The sequence below is a fragment of the Salminus brasiliensis genome, chromosome 1 (assembly GCF_030463535.1).
Source record: "Salminus brasiliensis chromosome 1, fSalBra1.hap2, whole genome shotgun sequence".
In the NCBI taxonomy this organism is placed as follows: Eukaryota; Metazoa; Chordata; class Actinopteri; order Characiformes; family Bryconidae; genus Salminus; species Salminus brasiliensis.
Genome location: NC_132878.1, coordinates 78,818,605 through 78,844,867, shown reverse-complemented (window position 1 = coordinate 78,844,867; position 26,263 = coordinate 78,818,605). Strand labels below are relative to the sequence as shown.

Genomic DNA, 26,263 nt, shown 5'->3' with positions numbered 1-26,263 from the left:
TTTCTTACTGCCTCCTTTCAGGGTCTGTAGTGAACTGTAAGTGTGTTGGTGGGTTTATACACATAGACATTAAAGGTGTGTGTGTATTGTACTTCCCTTCACTGGGAGCAGTGCTGATAACTGAATTTGGGTCTCCATGGGAAGACCTGTATGTGACTGTATGCGGCATATAACCCCCATGCCTTTATTTGATTACTGTTTGCTCTGTGTAATTGTTTCCAACACACTGCTTCTGCTCTCTCTCTCCCTCCCTCCCGCTCTCCCTCTTGCACTCTCTTGCTCTCAGCTGACTACTGGAGTGAAAGTGACCATGAAGACAACGAAACACCTTCTACACCCAAGCAGGACAGTCCCCCACCACCTTACGACACATACCCGCGTCCCCCCTCGGTGAGCAACCAAACACACCCCCACATGCAGGCTTGTGGTCCCTAAGTGGAGCTTAAGAGCAGCTTGATTTTGACTGGAGCAAGGAGTGGCTAGGATCTGAAGACAGACCATTTATTACAGCCCAAAGTCATGAGTACAGTAAAGCACTTTTTTAGTCATCACCTTAAAATAAACTCTCCTTCCTGAACACAGGAGCTTTTCAGCTCGGTAGTTCCACCATATATCTCAGTCTGGCTTGCTGTGCAGCCTCCCTCCCTCCCTTCTTGGCTGTTTGAGCCTCCTTTTTCACAGTGCCCATACTTCTTCCTCAGGTCACACCCAGGTGAGTGTTGCTTCCACCCCACTGCCACAGGGATTGAATATCAGGTGTATCTTTGTAGCTATGTACTAAAATGAGAGGCCAGGCTTAAAAACAGTCCCACCCTATAAGGCGTTGCCTCTTCCAGCACCTTCTCTGTGGTATTGCTCGTGGCACTGGCCACTACTGAGAAGCAGAAAACCTGGTTTTCTGGCACCATCCTGCACATTAATGTCCATGTGGAGAGACTGAGCTTAAGCCATTTTTAAAAGGTTCTATGCAGTGGGTTATAAGTTTAGTTACAACTTTGAAAGGAGCACACACTGCTCATACTAGCTGACCCACATTCCACATTATTAATCTGTAATACACATCTGTCCCGTGCATTGCACACCACCCACTACAGCGGCAATACTAGGTCATGGCAAATCACCATGAGAGGAACTCAAACACTGCACACACAATTTTTACTGATTACTTTATGATTAAGGAAAGCCTGCACTACAGACTATATGTATTTATCATATTTTATCATTACAGAAATGCTAAAAATATCCTGTTTTGCTGAACATTTAAAGGTTAGTTCAGAGCCCAAGTGGAATACATTTGAACTTTTGCCACTCCGGGCAGCTTATCATTGCTAACTAAAACTAACACAATCTATCTAGCATTTCTGTTGGTTCTTTTGTCATGAAATTTGACGAAATATAAAGAAGAACTGCCAGATTAAAAATATTAAAAAAAAAGAAAAATGGTAGAAGAGGTTTTTGTTCAACCCACTAGTAAGCAAACACACACACAGTGAGCCCAAGTGCCCAAAGAGGCAGATTGCCAAGCAGAGGTATCAAACCCACAACCCTGTCATCAAAAGCCTGGTGCCTTACCCGCTAAGCAACCACGACCCCTAACAGAGGACGCAGGGGTGATCGCCTGAATCCTAGCCACTTGATCACAGTGGCTCTTCCATGGAATCCCTAAAGAACCATTTAAAGAAAGAATTTTGATGCTAACAAAACACTTGAAATTGCATAGATACAGTAATTGGGTGATTTGGGGGGGATTTGGTATTTAAAAAAACTGCTTACAAGGTGACAATTTCCCCATGAAACTGCTGTAAAATGCAACACTCTTAGATTGGGGCTAACAAAACATCTGAAATTGCATAGAGACACTAATGAGAGTCATTTTGAGGGTAATTTGGTACCCGAAGCTACTTACAAGGCAGCAATTTATAAGGCAACTTATAATGCGACAAACAACACCATTAGCTTGATGCTAACAAAATTCTAGATTCGTATAGAGAGAGTACTGGGGTCGTTTCAGGGGTAATTTGCTGTTAGAAACTGCTTATAAGGAGACGATGTCCCCATTTAACACTGCTATGCTATGCTATGATATGTTTACTATTATACGAATTATTTAAAAGTCCTTGAAATGACTTCAGTACCCAACGATCTTGTCCTCATTTAGCAGTCCATGGTTGCTTGGCAACAGTAACATACTCTAGTGAATTATACTGCATTACTTGCAGGAGATTTTTTATTGTGATTCTTATTAGCATTGATGCACATTATTATGTAAGCCCTGGAAGTCGTGCATTACAGTGATTTTATCGCGTCATGCCCAAGAACACCCTAACCTTTAGTCCCACACTGTGACAGGCCTCTGAATTGGCTGGTGTTTTTAGTGCTAAAGGTTTGCTCTCTTCAGTGTGTTAATCCTCCTCCAGACCTGGCCCCAGTATGTCCCTTTGTATATGTGTGTGTGTGTGTGTGTGAGAAGGTGATTGAGAGTGATTCAGGCACCTAAATACAGGAGCACACTGCAGGGGAGAGAGTGGTGAAATCTGTCTCTCCCTCTCCCTTTCTGTCTCTATGTCTCTCTCTCACTCTGTCTCTTTCTGAGTCATGGTGCTATGAGTTCTCAGTGACAGCATCAGAGACACATTCTGTTCCGTCCTCCTCTTTTCTGTCCCTCTGCCAGCACACAGCGAAATACACACACACTTCCATTTTCACTCTGTCTCTCTCTCTTTGTCTGTCACTGTTTTTTTTAACTGCCAGTCAGTGTTAATCAATTCACCCTTACATCACATTGATACAAGCAGCAAATGTGGTTAAAAGAGCAGATCTTAACCTGATCTAACCAGTCTTTTGTGTTTGTAAGTAGAAGAGGAGATATTCTATAATGAATCCTATTGGATAGTCATAGTCATTGGCCCCTATTATACTTTTGCCTTGTTTTTGGAATGCAGACTCTGTTCTGAACCTACCAATGCAAAATTCTTTTTCAGGCACATCGACCATTAATTTTTCTGGAGAGATTTTTAAGAGGATTTGATATAATCCACTTGTACAAGGAAGAGCTAAACCAGAGTTGAGAAAATTATTAAAAGCTACAGAGAAAATGGGACCCCTAACAACCGTGCAAGAGCTAGCTGACCACCAAAACCGCCCCCTCAGCAGTTAAATAGCTCTTAAAGCTCTCATCTTTGAGAGAAAGGAGAAAATCAAGCTCCACTCTCGCTTTAGATCTATAACAATTTATGGTTGTTTCTGTCCGTGCTTCCACTGTGAGAAGATGACTCAACAATGCTGTGAGTCTGAGAGGATGTAATGGGAGTCGATCGAGAAGTTCTTAGTGAGAAAAGAACATCTATTAAACATCAGATTAAACTGCTGAGGCTGAACCTGTGGACTGACAACCTCCAGAGTTCAGACCTCAACATCATTGAATGTGTTTGGGATGGCTTGGAACGGCATAGAGATCCTTCAAATTGCACAGAGATACTAATAGTGATCATTTTGGGGGTAATGTGCTTTTAGTAACTGCTTATAAGGTGATAATTTCCCTATTTAACACTACGATGATACATAACACTGTTAGCTTGATTCTACACAAACATCTAAAATTGCATAGAGACACTAATGGAGTTTAGCATTATTGTTTTGGGGTAATTTGAAATCAGAAACTGCGCATGAGGTGTCAAGATCACCTCAGTTTTGATGCCAAATTATTTAAAAGTCCTTGAAATGACTGCAGTACCCAGCATTCTTGTCCTTCTTCAGCAGTGGTTGCTTGGCAACAGTGACATACTCTATAGTACTTTAGTACTATAGTTGACTATAGTGTTTATTGTGAATTTATCGCAGCATTATTATACATTATTTATTGAAAGTTGATGTATTTCATACTCATTTACATTGTCATTTTGTAAGCACCTGAAGTTGTGCTTTACAGTGATTTCATGTTTTGGTAAGAAGCAGAAAAGGCTCTAAGAAAAAACATTGTGTGGAAAAATCTCGATGAGTCTCTTAAAAAAGCAGAAGCTCAGGTAATTCATTGATTGCATAACAACTGTAACACCGTTTGCTCTTTTAAGGGTTAATTTGAGTGCATAGAGCCACTTAGTACACTGGCCATTATTCAGAGCTGTGAGTGTGGGTGGATTCTAGTGTCTCTCTCTCTGAAGTCTCTGGAGTGTGGACTGTGTTTGTCTGGGCTGAGTGACCAGGCCAGTTCAGGTCAGCACATGTCCAGACCCACAGTATAAATAACTTGGAGAGAGAAAAGAATCGTAGGCATCGCCCCCGCCCATACACCACTAACCAGAGGCGCAAGGTTGTTTTGTTTTATTTTGTTCTTTTTTAGTTCTAATCATATCTGAGTCAGATTAAGCATCAAACTAAAATACCTGAGCAAACAGGTAGCTAATTGCTAAGTTAAGCTAATGGAAAACCCTTGTGCTTGACAGTATGTGAAGTTGTGTAACTAATTAATATACGCTAGAGGAACTTGCTGTGATCAGCGTCAGGTCTTAAAGTCTTCTTTTTTAATAACAATGAGCAAATGCCAGGTTCTGCTTGTACAGCTTATGTGCAAGGATATACACAGATCTATATTTATACAGGTTATGATTACATAGGGATGTCTTTTAAAGGTCCCTTGCTAGCGACATCCAAAGCTGGCTCACATACTATTGTCCAGATGAGAGCCAGACACAGTTGGAAAGTTATCCTGAAAATTGGAACTAGGGCTAGTGGTTAAGAGGTTGATGGGTCATTTCTGACAGCGGTGGTTGCATTGTCATTATTTTAAATGGAGTATATATATATAAATTATTGAATTTGTTAGTCAAAAAATGCTTTTGTAACATAAAACCTATATATGGGTTCCAAAATTCATATCTGGTCCACTGCTCCTCTGTCATTCATTGAGGTATGTGGTCCAGCTGTGGTCTAAAATGAGCAGAAAATGTCGTATTTAAGTTTGTTTCTTGTAGAGGATTTCCCATCACTTATCACAGGAACAGTGGTGTACTCATTTAGCTTACAACTAAAGATAGATTTCAGAATTACAGAGACATTAAAAAGTATCCCCTTCAGTAAATTCACAAGAAAACCAGCTGATTTATAGTGGAATATTGTTATTAAGCTTATATTTACACTGATCAGCCATAACATTAAAACCAAAAAAACTAAATAACATTGATTTTCAGCGGCAAAAATCAAGAGGGTGGGGGAAAATGGGGAAGCGTACAAATCTGAGCCACTTTGACAAGAAACACGTTGTGATGGCTGGATGACTGGGTCAGAGCATTTTTAAAAACAGCAGGCATTGCCAGTATGCAGTGGTCAGTACCTACCAACCTGTGAACCGGCGACAGTCATGGATACCTAAGGCTTAGCCACGTGATCCATGGAGCTATCGAGGCCCTACCTCACAGCTTACAGGACTTAAAGGATCTGCTGCTAACGTCTTGGTGCTGGATAGCACAGGACACCTTCAAAAGTCCTGTGGAGTCCGTGTCTTAACGGGTCAAAGCTGTTTTGGCGGCACAAGGGTGACCTACACAATATTTTGGCTGATTGGTGTATATTGAGTTAAAATTGCAGCTCAGCTAAGTTTAGTTATGCTCAATATTTCTGATTATTGAACTTGATGGAGCAACATTTTTTAAAATATATGACTGAGCTGCAGTTTGCAGCACATTTGTCATAAAAATATTTTAAATATTTTTTTTAAATATATTTTTTATAAAAAAAATTTTATTAAACTTTTTTTATTGAAAAGAGAGCAGTGTGAGCTGTTTGACACCTGTGTTTATTTTGCACTGGTTGTCTGTGATAGTCACTATGTGGAATGCTAATAAGAGACTAATGTTTCTGTGTGCATGTGTGTGTGTGTGTGTGTGTGTGTGTGACAGTGTGCGCTCTTGGTCACAGTGCCGATGGGCAGGTCATTCACAGGGCAGAGACCACCACAGAACGGCTTTTTCAGAAGGCACACAAAGTGCCCTGAGAGAAACGGGCGGGGAGTGACATTGTTAACCGCGGGACCTCCAGAGGAGGCCGCTTGTTTTTCACTGGGGGGAGATTATAGAGTGGAACCCTTTTACACAGCCTTCAAGTGGTTCCTATGGGAAAGAGGCCGTCTCTCCCTTTCTCTCTTTATGCCTCCACTTGCTCTTTCAATTCCATTCAGTTCAATTCACTGTGGCTTCTTCTGCGTAACTCCATATAGTACATAGGAAACGACAGGCAGAGATAACATAAAATAACAGTAGAAAATGGACAGTTTTGTTCCCAGTCTCTGATTGGCTGAGCTGCATTCAAAGGCGTAGCAAAAACTCAATACACTCTCATCCTATCACTGTCTAACTAATGCACCAAATCACCATTGTGCTGTTGACTGACTGTGAGCTGCTTAAATGAACCAATGATATAAGAATCAAGTTTTGTCAACTGAGGAGCTGACAGTCGATCCTTGTAACAGGCAGTTAGACAGGTGTGCCACTTTAGAGCTGTGAAGCCATGTACATGTCTGAGTCTGTGAAAAGGTACATTTACTTTCTAGGTACATTTATTTTACTAGAGTGGCACAAGAGTCTAACTGCCTGCTCATCAAGTGTGAGGAGATTAGTGCTCCATTGTCAAAAGCCTCCCAGTTAAGGGGATGTCAACTGAAAGGGCTAATCCTAGAGTCCTAACCTACAGATGAGAATAAACAGTAAACAAATTCAAGGGGAGGGATGCAGACTAAACATCTTACGCAGTATCTAAACAAGTTCAGCTGCAGCCTATTTACTACTGTTTTTGAGACCCAACTCAATTACCTACGTTGATGACCAAACTGAGACGAAAAGTAAAAAACGAAAAAAGAAAATATTATTCATTAGAAAAATACTACTTAATCCTTTACTTTATTCATTTAGGTTGAGCTGGCTGTAATTTAGTGCACATTACTTTACACAAATTACATAAATTATTAATTACAGTTATTTACCAGATGTTGCATTGTCACTGTTCCCTGCCAAGTATTGTGTTATAGTGATTTTATCATGATCAAGTGAGTTTTTCTCCACATCATGCCCCAAAAACCCTCAGTAACACACAGCCTCTCATGGCTTATCGCTGTGAATAAAGCAGGGGGAAAAAAATATTCTAGATAAATTAGATAAATTCTAATGCTAATGTTCATCTTTTCTGCCTAAGCAATATCTTTCTACATAAAGTGTCCATTTGTTGCTCTCCCTCTGCCTCTCCTTCTCCCTCCCTTTATCTTGCTGCCCTATTGAGGAGAGAGGAAATGAAAGGGTCACATCTTCACACTGGCTCTATTCACTTCAGTTTATTTAGGTCTTGTCTGAAGGTGAAACAAAAAGCTCAGAGGTGTGCGTGACCAACACCACTGTCATATCAGCAGCCATGTCCACGTATTATCAGTCAATCAGTGACTAACGGATTCGTTGTCTAGGGATGTGCCTTCTCAACTCGATAAGTCAACTAATCAGTCACAGCAGTCTTGTTTCATTAAGATTCTGTTTGCTGATTAATTGCACTTCTTTATTTATTTACTGGGAATTACGGTTTAGACCCTGTAGCCCGTGAGTCCCTGCGTCATTCAGTTTTGGAGTGCACTGGGTTCTGATTCGCAAGGCATGGGGCGCACTAGGATAATTGTGAAATGCATATTTACCTTAATTTTACATTTTTATCAAATTTTAAAAGCCAATTCCCCAATTCTCATTCATGTGAACTGCCCCTATCACTAGCAATGCCCCCAGTACTAGGAGGGTGAAGACTAGCATGTGTCCTCTGACACATGAGCGAGCAGCATGACCCAGAATTTAAACCAGTAATCCTCAAGTCATAGTGTCAGTGTCTTAGTCCACTGGACTCCTTGGAGCCACCCGTTTGATTAACCAACTGAGTTAGGTATTAACAGTCATGCTCAAGGACCCTTGTGGGTGGAGCACGGTGTGCTCATAAAGAGTAAAGAGCAGTGTTGTACCCTCTACCCTTAACCAGTTGCCTGCAAACTCTGTAAATACTATTTTAATCATCACAGTGTAACTTCGAATGTGAAGTAATCAGACACAGCAGTGCTGCTGGAGTTTTTAAACAATGTGTCCACTCACTGTCCACTTTATTAGACACTCCTAACTAATTAGTCCACCTGTAGATTTGTGTCGGTCATCTTCTAGTCCTTCATCAGTGGCCACAGAACACTGTTGGCTGGATATTTCTGGTGGGTGCTGACTGAGTAAATGAATCAAATGGACCAAGTGGACTAAAGTGCTGCTACTAAGATCTGAGGATTGCTGGTTCAAATCCCAGGTCATGCTGCTTGCTTTCTCAGGGGAGATGAATACATTTATTAGAAGGGGTGTCCACAAACGTTTGGACATATAGTGAATAAACCACTGGTGGTTTTGGATAGTTGGAAGTCATTATGGTTCTGTACACCGAAACACTGTAAATTACTTTAATTACAGGTGAAACTGGACATACAGTGTAAGGGTTAGCATTGGGTTTAGGCTTTGGGTTAAGGTTTAGTTTAGGGTGAGAGCAGCAAGCGTTAAGCGTAGTCTTGGACCCCCAACCCCTTAAACCCACATCTAAACATCCCTCTCTTTCTCTTTCTCTCCCTCTGTCCCTCCAGATGACCTGTGCCAGTCCATACCTGGAGCCCAAGCACGGCCGTCTGTCGTCCACCGAGACCTCTCAGTCCCGCTCCTCTCATGAGGAGTACCGCTCTGAGCCTGCAGGAGGTGGCAGCAGCAGCGGCGGTGGCTCCCCAGCCCGCAAGTCGGCCAGCCAGCGGCGCTCGTGGCAGGACCTGATCGAGACGCCACTGACCAGCTCGGGGCTGCACTACCTGCAGACCCTGCCACTAGAGGATGCTGTGTTCTGCGAGCCAGGTGTGGGCCTGTCCCCCGAGTACAGACGCCAGTCCACTCTGCCCGCCCAGCGCACACTCATGCAGGACCACTACGGCCCCTTCCCCATGGCCGAGGGCGAGAGGCTGCGGGACCCTGTGGTCGCCGGCGGAAAGCCCCGTAGCTTCACACTGCCACGGGACAGCGGCCTGCACGCCCTCCTCACACCCTCCTCTAGCATGGCTGAGCAGCGGGAACCTCATCGCAGGGAGCTAAGCCGAAGCCATTGCATTGACAACGGTGGGTTTTCTTAAGTTTTCATATTCATATGCTGCCTTCAAAAGCTCGTCAGACGTTCCTTTATGCCATTTGAGAATCTACAATTGTGTAATAATAAGTGAAGGGTTTAAATGACAAATAGTCAGAAACACTAACATCTATTTTAGTGTCTTCCTAACTGACCCACCCCTCATTGTGAAGAATTCACAAGATTAAAATGTTTTTAACCATATAAAACCAATTTAATTACAGATAAAAGTATGAAGTCATTCTATTATGTTAATCCTGTGCAATATGCAGCTTATCATCAGCAGCCAAAGTTCGAGATAGCACAATTGGCCTTGCTCTCCCAGGGTGGGATGTTGGCACTTCCTCCCCACATCACTCCTAGTGTGACGTTGGTTAGCACAGTTACATCAGTTAGCTGTTGTATCGGAGCTGGAGAGCCACGCTTTCCTCCTATATAAAATTGACTTTTTCAGAATGCTGATCCACATGCAACCACTGCTACAAGTGTCTAGAACATAGTTGTCTAACATTTGCATTATTTAGTAGCACATCTTCTCAGCTAGTGCACATTTTAAGGCACAAAAAGCTGTTTGTTGTTCTGTTACAGCGAAAACACTTATTATTGATGCTCGCCCCTGTTAGACATAAGCCGGTGTATGTGGCGGTATTACAAATAGCAGGGCTGGCAAGCTTGGGATTATGAGAAGATATTGCAGTCTGGCTTTGAAGCAGGTCTTTGTTTATGAGTTTCTGTCCTCAGTTTCAGAGACTTTGCAGAACAGAAAAGAATGAGCTGTTTTTTGCTTAGAGTCTACTTTACTTCTTTAATAACTTCTCTAATAACTTCTCAATGCTGGTACTGGGATTTGATATGTAAAGAATATGATCACATATACTGTACAAGGTCTGTCTTAAACTCTTATTTTGTTTCTGTCAAGAAAGGCACTAATTCGATATCATGCTTTTACAAAATAAAGGTGGTACAAAGGGTTCTTTGAGTAATGCTATAGAAAAAAACACCATATGGTACCATTTTGGTGCCATAGCAAAAAAAAAAACATTCTTGTGAAAGCAATGTGTGCGAAGGGTTGAAGGCGTCAGTGGATAGGGCTTCACATTTCTCTTAAAAATAGTCCAACCAAAAATAGTCTGAAATAACAATCAGTAACTCACCCCTCGGGTGTGTGTGTCAAACCTACATTACACAAGTGGCTACTCAGAAAGTAAGGGCAGAAAGGGACAACGTGAAGACAACAAGGAGTGTAATTTTCCCCCAGTTTTCTCATTTCCAGTTCCTACCGACTGGTTAAGACTCCCTCATTACGCAAAGCTACCAGCACTTGGAAGCCCCAGAAATGTAGTTTTCAATTAGAATATACTTTACATTAGCCTCAGTATGCTAACATTTATCAGTCGGGTGAATGATAACTTATAATGTCTGGTTTTAGGCTTTGGTCTAAAAGTGAATTGTATGTCTTAGTCTTGTGTTGTTAGCGATGTAGTTAGCTGGTCATTCAGGTAAAAACGTACCCTATGCTGGTAGGCATAGAATATGTGGCATTTGATTTTGGTCATGCTGGTCAACCAGCTGGATCATGCTGGCCAACCTTTGTCATACTGGTTGATTATCCTGGTGATAAAGTAAAGGAATGGCTCCAAAAATGGTGTCTGGGATTCCCCTAATCCAAAATGGTGAGGCCAAGAGCGTATTAAAGCCAATATCGAACCGGGGGTTGTGTGATGTGATGTTAGCTATGTGTTTCCTGCTGCTTAGTCTGAGCATATTAGCCTACTTTTAGATGCTCATCTTACCTCAAGTGAAGCGCTTTAGCAGTAACTCTAAGCTGAAGGGGCAGCGTTCGTAAGGCAACACATCACCTACATAAGCCTGTAGTTACAGCTGGCATAAACCTACATAAACATTTATTAAGGCTTATTTCAATAAGTCTCAGCTGTCATAAAACTTTCTGTGACGGAACAAAATCAGAATTGACCAACTGAGCCAGCCCTTATGACAGCTGTGGCACGTTAGCATAGGCCTGTTTGTGTAGGTTTGTGTCAGTTGCCATGAAAGGCTTATGTAAGTGTTCTTCTGCCTTATGAACACTGCCCTTCAGTGTAGTGTTGCCCGAGCAGCTTATTCCAACGTTTAGAAGACTTTCAGTAAAGGCAGCATGGAGCACCTGTTTTTACAGTGCTAGAACACAGGAAGCTCCGGTTTCACATGCTGATCCACTTTACTGTGACCAGCGCAGACTAGTGCGCACATCAACTACTCTGGGGGCAGGTTTTAATTAAAGGAGTTAAAGGGGTCAAAGACAAGGTCTCTGAATGTATGAGTCAGGAGACATTTAGGTAAGGATTAATGGAAGCTTGTTGCTAAAGTGCAACGCTGCCAGCTATGCAGCATGCTCTGCTAATTTAAAAAAAAAAAAAAATCCCATTCCCCCTGAAACGGCCTAAATATGTGATCACATCTTAATTAAGTTTTAATAGCGCGGCTCATTAAGAACAAAATGTAAGTAGGGCACCGTGGTACCTGATAGTTGCTGTTGGATGCCGATTCGGGCGATCAAGAGAAGTTGTGCAAAAGTGGGCTTTTGTTTGTTCTGTGTTTCTGAGGCTTTTTTTTGGGTGAAATCTCTTTTGTGTTACATCCTTTCTCTCACTTTCCCACTAGGCACTTTAATCTTTTTTTTTTTTACCTCTTCTCTCTCTTGTTGTCTCTCTATCCTTCTCTGTCTCTCTCTTGCTTTTTTCCTCTCTCTCTCTCTCTCTCTCTCTCTCTCTCTCTCTCATCCTATTTCTGTGCACTTTATCTGTCCACTCTCTCTCTTCTTTTTCTCTTTCTTTTCCATTGTCTTCTCATTTTCTGTCATCATCCCTGTCCCCTCTCTCTTCATCTTTCAGTATATACATAAATATCTATTTCTCTCTTTGTTTTCAACTTTTCTCTCTCTCTCTCTCTCTCTCTCTCTCTCTCTCTCTCTCTCTCTCTCTCTCTTTACCCTTACTCTCTCTGTATCTCTCTCTCTCCCTCTTTTTATTTGAAGCAGAAAAATTGTATGTGTGTGTGTGGGTAGTGCATTTTGTTGTTCTGCCTCTTGCTGTTCAGAGATCCGTCCATGCTCTCTCTCAACACACACGCACACACACACACACACACACACACACACACACACACACACACTAGTATACACACAGAGACACATTTTCTTCCAGAAATAGCAGTGTGAGGCTTAAAGCTGAGGCTCAGGTAAATAGCCCCGGGCAGCGCTGAGGGGCTTGGGTCTGCATTTTCTCCACTATGCTCATGGGCTGGCCGATAAGGACAACTGACCAGTCCATGCTCCCCCCCACAACAACTGTTCCTAGATTGGACAAGCTCAACAGATTGTTAGCAACCCCCCCCCCCCCTCTTAAATATTGCTCAAACCACATGACTATATATCTCTATTATTTTATTACCTTTAGTGTTTTGATTATGTAAGACTTCTGATGGATAAGTGCCCAAATGCAAAGCTGAATTTACACAGCTCAAGATAACTGCTGATTCTCTAAGGCTCACCTGGTACAAATAGAGCCATATACCTGTCGACGTGTCAAGTTCAGCCAGACACATTAGAAATGAGGAGACCGGTCACTGGCTGAAATATGAATATGAGTTCTCGTAACATAAAACGCGGCATCTGTTTATGGATAAAGTCGTACCCCTCAACAATAAGAGCCAATTAGCTTGCTGGTTATGCCACAGGGCGGAGGAGGGTGGACGTCCTAGTGGGGAAAGTGTCCTCTCAATATGACATTTTTTGTGTGTGCTTTATTGAGCCGAACGCTACAAAGAGGCCCCCCCCTCTCTCTTCCCAACTAGAGTTTCAACTAGAACATTTTAGCTGGAACGCCTCCACAAGTTGTTTTTTTTTTTACTCGTAACACTCAGAAGATCCTGAGATTTAGAAGACTCTGAATTCAAAATCAAAGCTGGCGGCACAGTAGTAAAAGCAGTAGTGTTGTACAGTTTAGTAGCACTTCTATCAATTTGTGTCTCCGTTGTATCCACAGTAATGTCCAGCTTCAATCTGTGGATGTGTTTTATTTGGAATGCGTTTTTATGAACTGGTGTTGCTAACAATGCTAACAATGATATCCTGGGACAATGCTTGCAGTGATAACCTGAGACAGTGCTAACAATGCTAACCTAGGACATAAAAAAACATGGGACATATTTTGGTCAGATTCTCCATAAAACACTGGTTAAGGATTGTCAAACCAGTTGTGGTGTAACTAGAATGTGGTCAACTCGGGTATGATGTCATTCCTTCTCTCTCATACTTCTTTCTTTCTCTCTCTCTCTCTCTCTCTCTCTCTTATTTTATTTCTGTATTTCTCTCTCACCTTGTTTCGAGCCTCTCTCTATCACCTCTTTCTCCCGCTCCCTTTCTCTCTCTCTCTTTCTCTCCTTCACCTCCTGCTCTATTTCTATATCTCTCTTTATCTCTCTCTCTCTGTATGTGTGTGTGTTTGTGGAGGCGGATGATGTTAGTCATCCTCTCAGGCCCGAGCTTCAGCCTGTTCCACCACCTGCTGAAGCAGCAGATCTTATCGATCGTGACTGAGCCACACGCCGTCCTCCAGAGGCCAAAGAGAGGGAGGGATAGAGAGAGGGAGAGAATGAGATAGAGGAGGAAAGACTCTTACTCAAGTCTTTTCCAGTATGTTAACTTCAGAAACATAAATAGAAATTATGTCTGAAATAAGCAGCAAAAATGCCTAAAAATCTAATTTTGTTGTACTGTGGAGGATTTGTTTGCAGATTATATTTTCTAGCTATGTTTGATTTTTACAACTCGTACCGTTCACAAGTCCTCTATTATGAGATGGTCACAAAGGTAATGGGAGAGCAAGTTGAAACTCTAATATAAAAGAGAGGCACAGGGACGGCATGTCGAGGTGAATGAGCTGGCACATTTCCAGACAAATGGCTAGGGATATCCCAATTACCCTTAATAGAATCTTTGCAATTTGTGTAAATAAATCAAGCACACAATTTCAATTTAGACATGCTGCTGATTAATAATGAAGTAAAATCACTGTGTTTTTAGGAGGAGTTTCTATAATGAGACATTTTGGACTGATTGATTTAGTTAAGTAGAGACTTTTCTTAAAATGACTTTTATAGTGTGTTTAATTTCTCATAATCCAGTCTGACTGACCTCGCTGACCATTTAGCTCCCAGAAAGGCACTTTGTGTGTGTTTGTGTAGTGGTACACACTGTGGATTGATATATGTTGTTCTTGTGTGAAATAACTGGTTAATAGTGGGCAAATGTGCCATGATTGAGATTTATATAGTGCTGGTTCAAAAACAAAGAAAGGCGTGCGGTTCTCCCGCTGGTAAAACAGCATTTCAGTGATAGTAATATATAAAATTTTAGATTATGGTCTGTTTCCTGATTTCACTGTAAAATAGCTCCACACTGCAGACTCTAAACTCTTTTATTTACCTTCTGAGAACATCTGCACTGCTGCCGGCTGGTCAATAATGTCCGTCAATGGCGCTCTGAACACCAGGGTTAAAACAAAGACTCAGAACTGGATTGGGATTAAAATAGCCGATACCCGATCTATAAAAATATGCCTAGATCACCCCCTGACATTCCTCACAATAACATGACTGTGGTTTCAGCTGAGAACATCCGTTTTCAGTTGGTAGAACAACATTTATCAGTCAGCTGTCAGCTTGCAGGAATGTTGATTATTACCTCCAGTTCCCACAGTAGAATATGCAGTAAATGATGTCTGCATTTCCTCAACCACACTCTGCCCTTTATCATTTCTGCATCCTTTTTGTGTGACAAAGACCTACAAGGTGCAGCATCTCTAGATCATGTGGACATGTGGACTGATGTAGTCAATGTAGAACTAGATACAATCAGTAAAAGTAGATTTGGAGATGAGCTGCCTTTCATAAAAAGAACAAAGACTGTGAAGGATTGGCTAATTGTGTAGCTGAAGTGACTGATAAGAAGTGTCTGTATACTTTTGGGCATATAGTGCATGTCCAAGCATGAGAATCTAAAGGAGGAGGAGGTCACTGACGTGCTGGTCAGATAAATTATTAAAAGTCTGTTGAAGGTGGTAAATGAGATCTCTCAGACGAGCAGGCGAGGACAGTTCCTTCCCCTCCCCCTGTAAGTGTCTGCTGCCCTCGTGTGGCAAGCAGTGGAAGTTCCTCTATTCTGAGTGTGTGTGTGTGTGTGTGTGTGTGTGTGTGTGTGTGTGTGTGTATATGAATGAGCCTGAGGTTGAAGAAGCCCCCTCTTTCCAAACACAATAAATTCCAGTTAATTATACTCAGACTGACAGCTTGCCCTCCAGACAAGTGCCTCTTCTTCACAAACACACACATAAACACATACACACTGCATCTCTGCATCAGTTACAAACACGTCCATACACTCTATCTCTATCTTACACACACACACACACGCACACACACTTTCTATTCTCTCATTTTGCTTTAGTCATTCCATCTCGTCTCTTTCTCTCCTTCACTCTTTAACTATCTCTCTCTCTCTTCACTTGCATACTCTCTCTACCTCTACCTATCTCTCTATTTCTCTGATACTCTCTCTCACCCTCACTCTCTTACTCTTCCTCTCCTTTTAAGTCTCTCTCTCTCTCTCTCTCTCTCTCTCTCTCTTACTCAGATTACTCAACTTTACTCAGATTCAGATCTGAATGCTCCCTCACTTTCTCTCGCTTCCTTTTGAAGCAGGTGTGTGTGTATGTGTGTTTCTGGAACCATGTAGACAGTGCAGTCTCTCTCTCTCTCTCTCCCTCTTGCTCTCTCTCTCTCTCTCTCTCTCTCTCTCTCTCTCTCTCTCTCTCTCTCGATATGATTCGCTCTCCTCCATTTCACTCTCTTACTTTCCCTCTCCTCTTTTACTGTCTTACTCATATTTACATTCGAATACTCTCTATCTCTTGCTCTCTCTCTCTCTTACTCTCTCTCTGTCTAAAGCAGGTGTGTGTATGTCAGTGGAGCTTTGTAGGCAGTGTGGTCTGTCCTTCACCCTGTTACTCACTGTCTATGTTACTCTCTCTCTCTTTCTCTTTCTTTCCTGTCCTAACACCTATACCTAAACAAGCACTAAGACAGCAGCAGTGTTATTAAGCCCCCTTAAGGGTCTGTCCCAGTGATAGATGACCCAGCTGAGAGCTGTTCTCCACTCGGCCTGTTCCCTGGCTCAGCTGACCAGCGTGGTGCGCTACACACTGACCGCTGCTACGAGCACATGTCTGTCAGTGTCACTTCGGCCTGCGCTGAAGCTTTACTGTCAGCTAACAGTTGCAGTCGCTCTGCTCCTCGTCTGCTTTTGTGCACCACAGCGGAGCTTACTTATTACACTCTCTCGTTTGCCTGTGAGGCATGGAGTGTGTGTGTGTGTGTGTCGGAGAGAGAGGAAGCAGTAGGATTTGTCTGTGTGTGTGTCAGAGCGAGCATAAAAAATGTTCATAGCTGAGGGAAAAATGCCTAGACAGAGCTGTGCTGATGTGTGTCCGCGTGTGTGCTGAGACTGCAGGCAGAGAGAGAGCGCGTGGGCGGAGAGAGACATGATGAGGGGGCTACAAAGAGAAAGAGGAGCAAAGCGGGCGAGCCGAATGTTTACAGATTTCTGGGCAGATAAGGAGTAATTAATAATTAAGGGCTGCTAACTCTGGGGATGCCTCCATTTTATTCTGCTCCCCTACCATTAGAGTCCTTTGTTTAGCCGGGGTGACGACTTTGGAATGAGCAGAGCCTCCAGCGTTCAACAACAGAGCCCCATCTCCCGATGTGACCCCTGAATCAGCCGATAAAGGCTCAGGACAGGACGTTATCCTCATCTAGGCCTGTCCGGATAACTATTTTTACGGATGATCTTCCCAGAAATAATGGCAATAAAAGATATTAATGTTATTTTACGACCATTTATGCTACTGGTATGATGACATTATGGTAATATAATAATGCAACACACCCTTTAAAAGAGCAATACACTTTAAATTAATAATAATGTGGGATATATGTTTTTTTTGGCAATTCGTACTACCTGTCAACATTTTGCAGCATATTTTTCAATTCTGGGCTTGAGTCATGTAACAGGTGTCTTCGTTTTGCCCATGCGTTTTTTACTTTCTGTTCTCTGTCTCCTTTCCATTCTGCCATGTGCACATGTCTCCCAGGTGTTCTCCATTGTAGCCCTGCCCCTTTCTCACCTGTCTCAGGTGTTCCTCGTTTGTTTCAGTGTATATGTCGCATCTTTGTTGCCTGTGGTTCTTGTTGGTTGTTTTTTGTGTTTCTTACTGCCTTTATGTTTGGTCTCCAGTCAGTTTAGTATCTCTAGCATACTAAATTTTCTGCTTTTCTTTTGTGTTTGGCTGTTTTTATTAAAATCATAAGCTTGTACATATGTCCTCCTCATCCATGCCCATCTCCCAAACGTGACAAGTAACACATCTTCACCTGTCACATGTCTTATGGAGCCATTATCGAGGCATTGGTCATTGCGTGCATGGCACTACTCGATAGGTATCGCTGCTTGCTGACTCAAGCCCCGCCTCCAACAGACATCAGGACGCAGAACAGAGTAGTGCAACTGGCTAAAATATTGGTGGGTGTTCATTCTGAATGTGAACAAACACACAAGTATATAGGCAATATTGAGGTCAGCAAAAGGTTTTGGTGCTAATATGCTAATTGACAGGCCTATCATGGGGTTACCGTCTTAGAATATTATCATAGTAAACCAGTAAATAGAGGAAAATGGAATTAGAATGAAGGAAAAGACAAACATTGATAGCATACACTCTTTAAAAAAAAGCCTTAAGGCTTCTTTGGTCAAGGTTCTATAGTCTGAACCACGTGGCTGATTAAATGGTTCTCTGCCGTGAGTGCTGTCCTGCCTGCTTCACCAAAGTTACATAGTACATACTTACATAGTTTCTGGTATACTGAGTTTTCTCTATTACAGTCAGTGGAGAACTAAATAATTTTAAAGCTGATATTTAAGGTAAAAATGCTCCATAATGTAACTAGATCAGACAGGTCATTGCTCATGGTCTCTGTTCATCTATGATATTCAGTGTTTGGAGAGTTGTTTGACTTTCTGCTAGCAATATGTCTACCCATGCAGTAGTGAGTGGAAGCTTCTGGCAGTCTTATCTGGCAGGTATCATCTGTCATCCTTGTGTACATTTTTCAACATCCCATAAAACAAATCTCTAGTGTGAGAAGGAGAGAAATGAAAACACCTCGCTTTTTGCTGCCACATTTAATCTGGAACATTAAAGAGTCTCTGCACAAGGCGGAAGACTGTACCTGCCAAACAGTGGAGAACCAATCAACAGTATCGCTGAACACATTAAAATAATAGCTTATTTTCTTACCATTTCGGTAAAATCAATCAAAATAATCACTTGTTATATTAAGATTTCATCTAGATCTTTGTCAGCCAAGTGTTTTTTTTTTTGTCTTGGCCACCAATGCACTGTAGACCCCTGAAGTTCTGCATCATTCTGCTATAGTATGCATATATATGGCAATATTTGGACTCTAAGCTCAATTTCTTCAAAGTAAGAAATTATAAGGTGTTATAAGGCAGTAAGTTCAGAACCATCCTGTACAGCACTGGATGCTCTGAAATGTGAGGTTGTTAAAGAGTCAAAATAAGAATATTGCTGCATGTACGCTGATGCACTATACTGACATCATCTGAACTACAGCTTCTTAAACAACCATACAAACCAGCACACTTCACCAGTTAATTGAGTTGTTTACCACACTAGTCCAGCTATATGTCCAAACTGGTCAACCACCTTTGTCACAGTGATAGACCAGCAAATCCATCAAACTCAAATGAAACATATATTGAGCTGGTCATAAGCTAAACTGCTAAACCTGCTTAAGCAGCTTGCTTACCAGCATAGGGTATGTTTTCTCCTGGATGTCCATCTTTTCAACCACCTTGACCATGGAGGACCAGCTTAGATCATCTGAAACCAGTTACTAGCAAAAGCAGGTGTTGAGCTGGATTTTTCCGCAGGGAAGTAATGAAGTTTACGATGCAGTTATCTGTTCTTCATTTATTAATCGCTGAAAAACGATAGAGCTTTACCTTCTTGGCTTGCTTTGACAAACCCTACAAGTTGAACTTTAGTCAGGCTTGACTTCTCAACACTTCCTTTAATACTTTTGTGACCCTTGAAGAAGGACGACAACCTAAGTGACACGACCACTATAGCCCGTCTTACTTTGGTGTAGCTTACTGACGTCTAACTGATGCACTGTTGCATTAACTTATATGTAGCAATATTAGTAATATGACTCTTAGATGACCTGTTGTACAGTAAACACGAGTCTCTGTTTGTCTATGATATGATTTTTTTAAATGTTATTTGGCTTTCCACTAGCGATATTTCTACCTGTGCACTTGTCACTGGCAGCTTCTGGCAATCTTTTCTGGCAGGTATCATCTTTGTCAAGGTCAGCTAATCACAGTACACTTGCTTCAGACTAAATTACGCCGCTGGTCAACGTCTGTGGTGACTGCCGAGTCTGTGTCCTCTGTTGTTCTCCGTTGACCCCCTCCCTCCCCTCTAACCACTGTTGTGTGTGTGGCGCCACCTCCAGGTGGGGAGCAGGATCGGGAGCGGCAGGGCCACGCAGACTCACTGGGTGACCTGTACCGGGCGCTGGAGCGTGCCAGCCTGTCTCCGTTGGGTGAGCGGCGCCTCTCCACCCGTCTAGAATACAAGCACTCCTTTGTGCGTCGTTGCAACGACCCGCTGCTCAATGACAAAGTGCACCGCCTGCGCATCCTGCAGAGCACGCTCAAGGTATCTGGACAGCTGTTGCCACACGCACGGCAGTCTGTGTTTGTGTCTGTGCGCATCTGTCTGTCCTGTCTGTCTCTCGGTCTGTCTGTCTGCCCATACGGGCATCTTCGGGGCTCGGAAGACAGCCGTGCTGGTCAGGGGACCAAGCGTTGGTTCAGTCAAAAATGACTCCCATCACCTCAAATGTAGGAGATTTGGAGCTACGAACCTAATGTAGCTATTATTTGATGGCCAACCCTTAACACTGTGCAAACATGTCTGCATGTCTAAACCTTTATGCTCATTGCTAACTACATTAGCCAGATGCCTGAAGCACACTATAGACAACAGACTATGATTGAAAACATTGCTGCATAGTATGACAGTATGAAGGACAGGACAACAGGGCAAGCTCTTGACAGCTTATCCGTCCAAAATGTTGAAGACAGAGGTCTAGTAATATTTGTCCAACACAGAATGACTATGACTAGACGGGCCCAATTCCCTCCTCAGGACACAGACAAGAAGACCACAGTTCACAGCAGTGGTTCCCAGTCACAGTCCTAGATACCCCATGCACATTTTTTCTTCCAAGGATGGAAAACACAAAAATGTGCTGAGAGTGGGGTCCCAAACACTAATATTGGAAACTAGGAGAGAGCTGAGAAGAACCTAACACTGTTTGAATTTGGCTAAATAATTCAGTAAGTTTGATTTGTGCAATTTGAACAGGATTCATATTGTGCCTAAACATGCCCAATGACCACAGAGGAACAGCAAATATTAGCACAATAAAACTAAACAAAAAAAAACATCTATAACAAAGTTTCCAAAATATGACATTTCCAACAAATGATGGTGCTGAATTTATTTGGGAGGGTAGAGACGTTTAACATTATTCTAAGACCCCGGTATACTGGTCTCTTTACTGGTATACTTCTTTGCCGATGATGTACTTGGAACAATGATGGTCCTTCACCCATTTATTGCCCATGGCAGTTAAGTGAACCCTGCGACAAAGCAAGTGATTCAGTTCTTTTCTATTAGTCATGGACTGCTGTGGGCCTGTCTAAAACTAACCCCACCATGTGGAGGCTGTAACTAAAACCAGGCTCCAAATGGTGCTCCATATCAGCCACCAAAACGTGTGCACACTCACAGTCTATAATCAAAGTGATCAAAAACACTTACCATGAAAATAGTAGCAAATTAAAAAATCGGATTCGGATTCAGTCAACATTGACACTTACGCTGTGATAATGTGAGAAGATGATGGAAATCATGTCTTACTTGGACATGCCTGTGTAACTACCCTGTGTAACAGGTCTGTGTTACGTTTCACTCCACGCGAGTTTGTGTCCCGCTCTCCCCGGAGTTCAGTGAGCCGTACTTTGTTCATCTTCCACAGGGGGTATACTAGAACAAGCAGGAAAAGCAAGGATAAAAGAGGGAAAACAAGCTGCTCTGCAGCAGGAGGTCCCGTGCTGCTGTCTTAGAGCCTCAACTGTGTCCCACCGTCTACTAACATGTGCCTGGCTGTCTGGGAACGTGTTGCAAGCTCTGCGGTTGCGGCTAACCTTTTCTGTGTCTGGGCTGCTGTGGCTACAGCTATGGCTCCTGTGCGTACCACCTGGCAGGTTGTGTCTGCTGCTGCTGCTGCTGCTGTGGTGTGCCTGTTCTCCAGCAGACTCCTGTTGCATTGTGGGTGTTGTAGGCGTCCCCGCAAAAAGAGGACAAAAACGGCAGTTCTATAGGGGCAGTGAGGCCCACAGTGCCAGAGGACTCTGGTCAAGCCTAGCATGGCGTGTGTATGTGTGTGTGTGTGTCTGTGCCCCGCACGCTCTTGTTGCTACCGCTCACCGCCTCGTTTTTTCTTCTTTCTTTTTTTTAATTTTATTTTTATACATGTGAGCTAACAGCCTGTGGCGTGCCGTGACTCTGACCTCCTGCCCTTTATGTGCTCGAGAGTGCATCTGTAACATCACCCCCTCCCACTGCTCTCTTTCTGCGCTCCAATAGGACAGGGAAGACGAGATAGCAGCCATTGACAAGCTGCTGGCAAAGCCTGAGCTCACGTCTTCCGAGTTCCAGGAGTGGAAGAGGACGTACCTGGAGCTTTTCTCGGCGGACGGCAAGCAGGAGAGGCAGTCCAGTCCCATTTCTGAGCCCAGTCCAGGGTCCACTCCCGAACCCACCCCTCGCGCCCCCTCGCTCTCGCACACGCACTCTTACATTGAGACTCACGTCTGATTTCACTGGGGTGCCTCGGGACCTTCAATCAACACCCACCTTCTACTTAATAGGCTACTAAATGTACCGTTGATGGCAGCCTGTGCTTTCGGACAAAGCACCCGTAATACATGTTCTTTGCGCAATGACTTGTGTATTCTAGCTGAGTTCACTTGATTCTAACACTGTTGACTGTGTTGAAAACGTCAGCCTACGTCCAGACGCAGCTACTAACTGCTGGGCACTGGCACGACTAGTGGCCCACTGGTTACCATGGCTACCATTCCCTCAGGGGCTTAGACAAGACTGAGTACCTGATAAGAACCATCACAGCCTAGAGCCAACAACAGGACAGATCCACTGGCTTAAACCAAGAGCAGGACTCTGAACCATGGGATGGCATACAGGAGCAGGACATTTGGAAAGACACCTTTGAACTATGGAACAAAGAAAACGAGGGGTTTGATTAAGGGGGGAAAATATTAAATTTAATGGAGCTACATGTAAGATTAATCAAACAGTGGTGCTCGGCCACCTTTGCCCGACATTGCTGATGATTATTCTAGCCAATCTTGATGGGTGCAAATTGTTTGATTCTGCACCGTCGCCCTTCTTCTTTTATTCTGCGTACTTTGCGGCCTTCACAGCAACATTATCAAAACAGAGCATTGGCCGTAATTATGGCTAGCCAAGGCTTAGCGCTAAATGTTGCTTGGTCTCTCTCACTGAATGAAGGCTAAAGATCTTACCTGTGGCTCTTGTTAAGTGCCGACGGATGTGGATGTCTCTCTCCCTCCACCAGCTCCTTTTTTCATTTAAAGGGAAATCTCCTTGTGGGCATAGACAGGCAAACACACACATACACACACATACACGCCGTTTGATCATTAATATTATCCATTTTACAGTATGTGTGTGCGAGTGTGTGTGTGTGTATATACTGTAAAATGGATAATATCCTACGCCTATATTGAATATCTGCTCTGGCGCCCATGGGCTGGCCCCCGGCAAACAGCAGCCACGCATTACAGTGTGAGCGTGTGAGACGCGAGTGTGTGTTTATCTCATCTCATCCGGCTGTGTCCGGAGGCACTGAAAATAAGCTTTTTCAAGCATTTGAAATCGGCCTGCGCTGCAGAAATCTCATCGCGCCAACCTGTAGGCTTTGCCGGGCGAAGCCTGTAATTACTGGGTGTGTAGGCTTTGACAGGCACACACGTTTAAGAGAGCCACTGCCTGCGTGATTCTAGAGCCCTTTTTTCCCAATGCTTGAGTTCAGCTAAAGCATGACCCTTTGCAAATGAATTGCGGGTTGGAAGCACAAGAGACACACAGCCACACCCACAGGCACTACTGAACTGACGTGAAATAGGAATGCTTAAACCACTTTAGGGTTTTTGGGAGAAAGCAGTTTTTGTATCTTGGGCCACCATTTGTAATCAAGTGGAAGGCAGCGTATTGCTTTCTGGCCTTTGTGGGCTTTCTGTTTATGGACGCCTTGCTCTCCAGACAGCTTTCATTTCCTCCTCTTTATGAGTGCAATAGTCATAGTGCCGCATGTCGTTCAGGCTGAGACCAGCGAGTGCTTGCGACTGGCAAAGCCGCCCATGCACACACACTCACATACATGCACATACACACACACACAGAGACACACACACACACAGACACACACAACTCCAGTCTCAGGCACGACGCATGCTCGGACCGGCAAGGCTGTTTCCTTGGTTACTGAACTCTCCTCGACAGCTGTCCACAGCAGTGATAGTCCTCTTGATGTTAATTGTTCATCAGCACTTACTGATATCAAGCAGCATATATATATATATATATATATATATATATATATAGAGAGAGAGAGAGAGAGAGAGAGAGACTAGCGTGTGCAGTTGCAGTGCACAAACTCTTCTATTCTGTACTGCATGGCTCAGTCAGATATAGTATAAGTTTACATACAGCATTCTTTTCTTTTGGGGTTTCTGTTTTTTTCTTTTTTTTTCAAAAATGAATGAAAGTCTGTGTTTCTTCACATGAAACTCGTATGGCTGTGGCACAACAACCAAAAGCAATCAAGCTCTCAACCCAGGAACCCAAGAGGACTTATTTTGTGTGATTTTTAGAAACTTCTGAATGTCCTGAATAGAGTTGAATGTAAGATAAGTTCAGATGTGTATTATAATGTACATCAGTTCTATGAGAGACGAAATACTCTCCCGAAACCATACTGTAGTAGAACAGAAGTTCCTTCTATATTGAACGGTTGTATCCTTTACTTGATCATGTGACTATATAGCCAATATCACTATGTAGATCATGCTAGACTCAGTTAGCTTTCAGAGGCTACAGAATGTTTACCAATGGATATGGAGTTACTAGATTGGTTGTCTCGCTGTAGAAATGCCTGTTTTTAGTCGTTCTTCTCAGAGCTGCACCTACATACCCACCCACTTATGTCCCTCTGTGAGCTTCTACATGATGTTTTTTTTTTTTTTTTTTTTTTTTCACCAGTGTTACAAAACCAAGTGTAAATATCTAGCAAATAAGTCCTGAAGATGCCTTTTACAGTTTTCAGCTGTATCACTGTAACCAATCTAGTAAATCCATGGTACTGTCTGTCCTTATCTGTTATAACTAGGCATGTGGTTTGGTTTGGGCAGTGCCGTACGCAGTACGTGTTGTGTTTAGCTTCCTACCTGGCTTTTATTTATTTCATTATTTATTTAGCGAGTCGTTGCTTTCTCCAGTTTTAAGCCGAAATGTGATTCAAGTCAATAATAATAATAAAAAAAAACCTCTGCTCATGAATCTGTGGTCGTGCTATGCGTAATATGCGTAGTTTTAAATTTGAAGTCACACGCTTTCACTGAGATCATGCCGGTCTCTCAGCTTTTCAGCTTGGCTTCTTGTTCCCCATTAGCCGCGCACGAGGAGCTCCTCCGAAACGCTAACAGGCTCAGCTGAAGCATTAGCGGATAAAAGAAGGAAGCGACGCGGCCTGTTGAGGGCACCCGGCTCGAGGGAAGAGGCTAGGTCTGCGTCCTTCGCTGAGTTCAACAGCCAGAGCTAATGGGCATCTAGCTCCATTCATCCCTCTATCTCTTGACTTCTCCCCAAGCTGCCGTGCAGATTGCTTTTTCTCTCCTTGTGTTATGCTCTGTCTCTCTCTCTCTCTCTCTCCCTGGCCACCTGGCACAAACACTCTGTAATCGAACAGGCCCATATCTCTCCTGTTAATTACCACACCCTCGTGTCTCTTTTCCCCAGTTCACGTCTCTCTCCCGATTTGAACATCACTCATTAATCATTTCATTTATTTTAAGCTCATTACGACCAAATCGAAAATGAATTGCTCCAAATGACTTCTTCAGGGGGCCGCGCAAGCTTCAAGAAAGATCTCCCCGGTCCAGATGTTTATTCATGCATTTCTCTAGTGTGCTGCTGAATTGCTCTGATTAGTTTGCATGATTTTCTCCAAAACACTGAGTATGCACAGCAGAAGACGTTTGCTGTAGGCAGATGCATTTTTTTATTACATAACTAAAAATGATTAGGGCACATACAGTCATGTTGATGCATTGCATTCCATACTTAAGTATCTCCGCTACTTCTACTTTTTTTTTTCAGTTTTCCACTGAATTAGCTTTTTTAGGCTAGTCAAACAGTCTGCATTGGAAAGCAATGTAGAGCTTATTTCTCATTCCAGTCAGTTGTTCAATTTTGCACAAATAACCTGTTGTTTGTTGTGTTCTCTGTGCACATTTACTGAGTACTGTTAAGGTTGCTGCTAAGCTGCTAAGGTTAAAGGTTTAACATCTCTCCCAGCTTCATCCCACACACACTCAGAGACCTTTACACTCTCACTAAATTAAATGCTCTTGCATACCTTAGGTCCTCAATACTGGCTTTAATCACAACCTTCAGCTCTTACATATGTATTCTTGCTCTTTTCAATTGCCGTCCATTCCTGAGCTCTCTGTCTCTGACCTTCACTTACCACTGCAGTTCTGTCATAAAACCTAATATCACTCCCCCTTACT

At 42.9% G+C, this 26,263-nt stretch overlaps 1 protein-coding gene across 8 annotated transcripts in view; it reads left to right on the top strand.

The window, feature by feature from the left end:
• Nucleotides 1–26,263, top strand: part of cnksr2a (connector enhancer of kinase suppressor of Ras 2a) — a 157,369-nt gene that overhangs the window by 116,264 nt on the left and 14,842 nt on the right. For 4 of the 8 annotated variants that reach the window (XM_072690187.1, XM_072690171.1, XM_072690180.1 and 1 more), the window contains 4 exons: nt 287–390; nt 8,633–9,149; nt 19,813–20,018; nt 22,017–25,031. In XM_072690187.1, the coding sequence (XP_072546288.1) occupies nt 287–390; nt 8,633–9,149; nt 19,813–20,018; nt 22,017–22,247 (1,058 nt within the window). In that variant the 3' untranslated portion in view covers nt 22,248–25,031. Of the gene's footprint in view, nt 1–286; nt 391–8,632; nt 9,150–19,812; nt 20,019–22,016; nt 25,032–26,263 lie in introns of those variants that run through there. The other 4 variants (XM_072690203.1, XM_072690198.1, XM_072690195.1 and 1 more) reach the window with 4 other exon arrangements.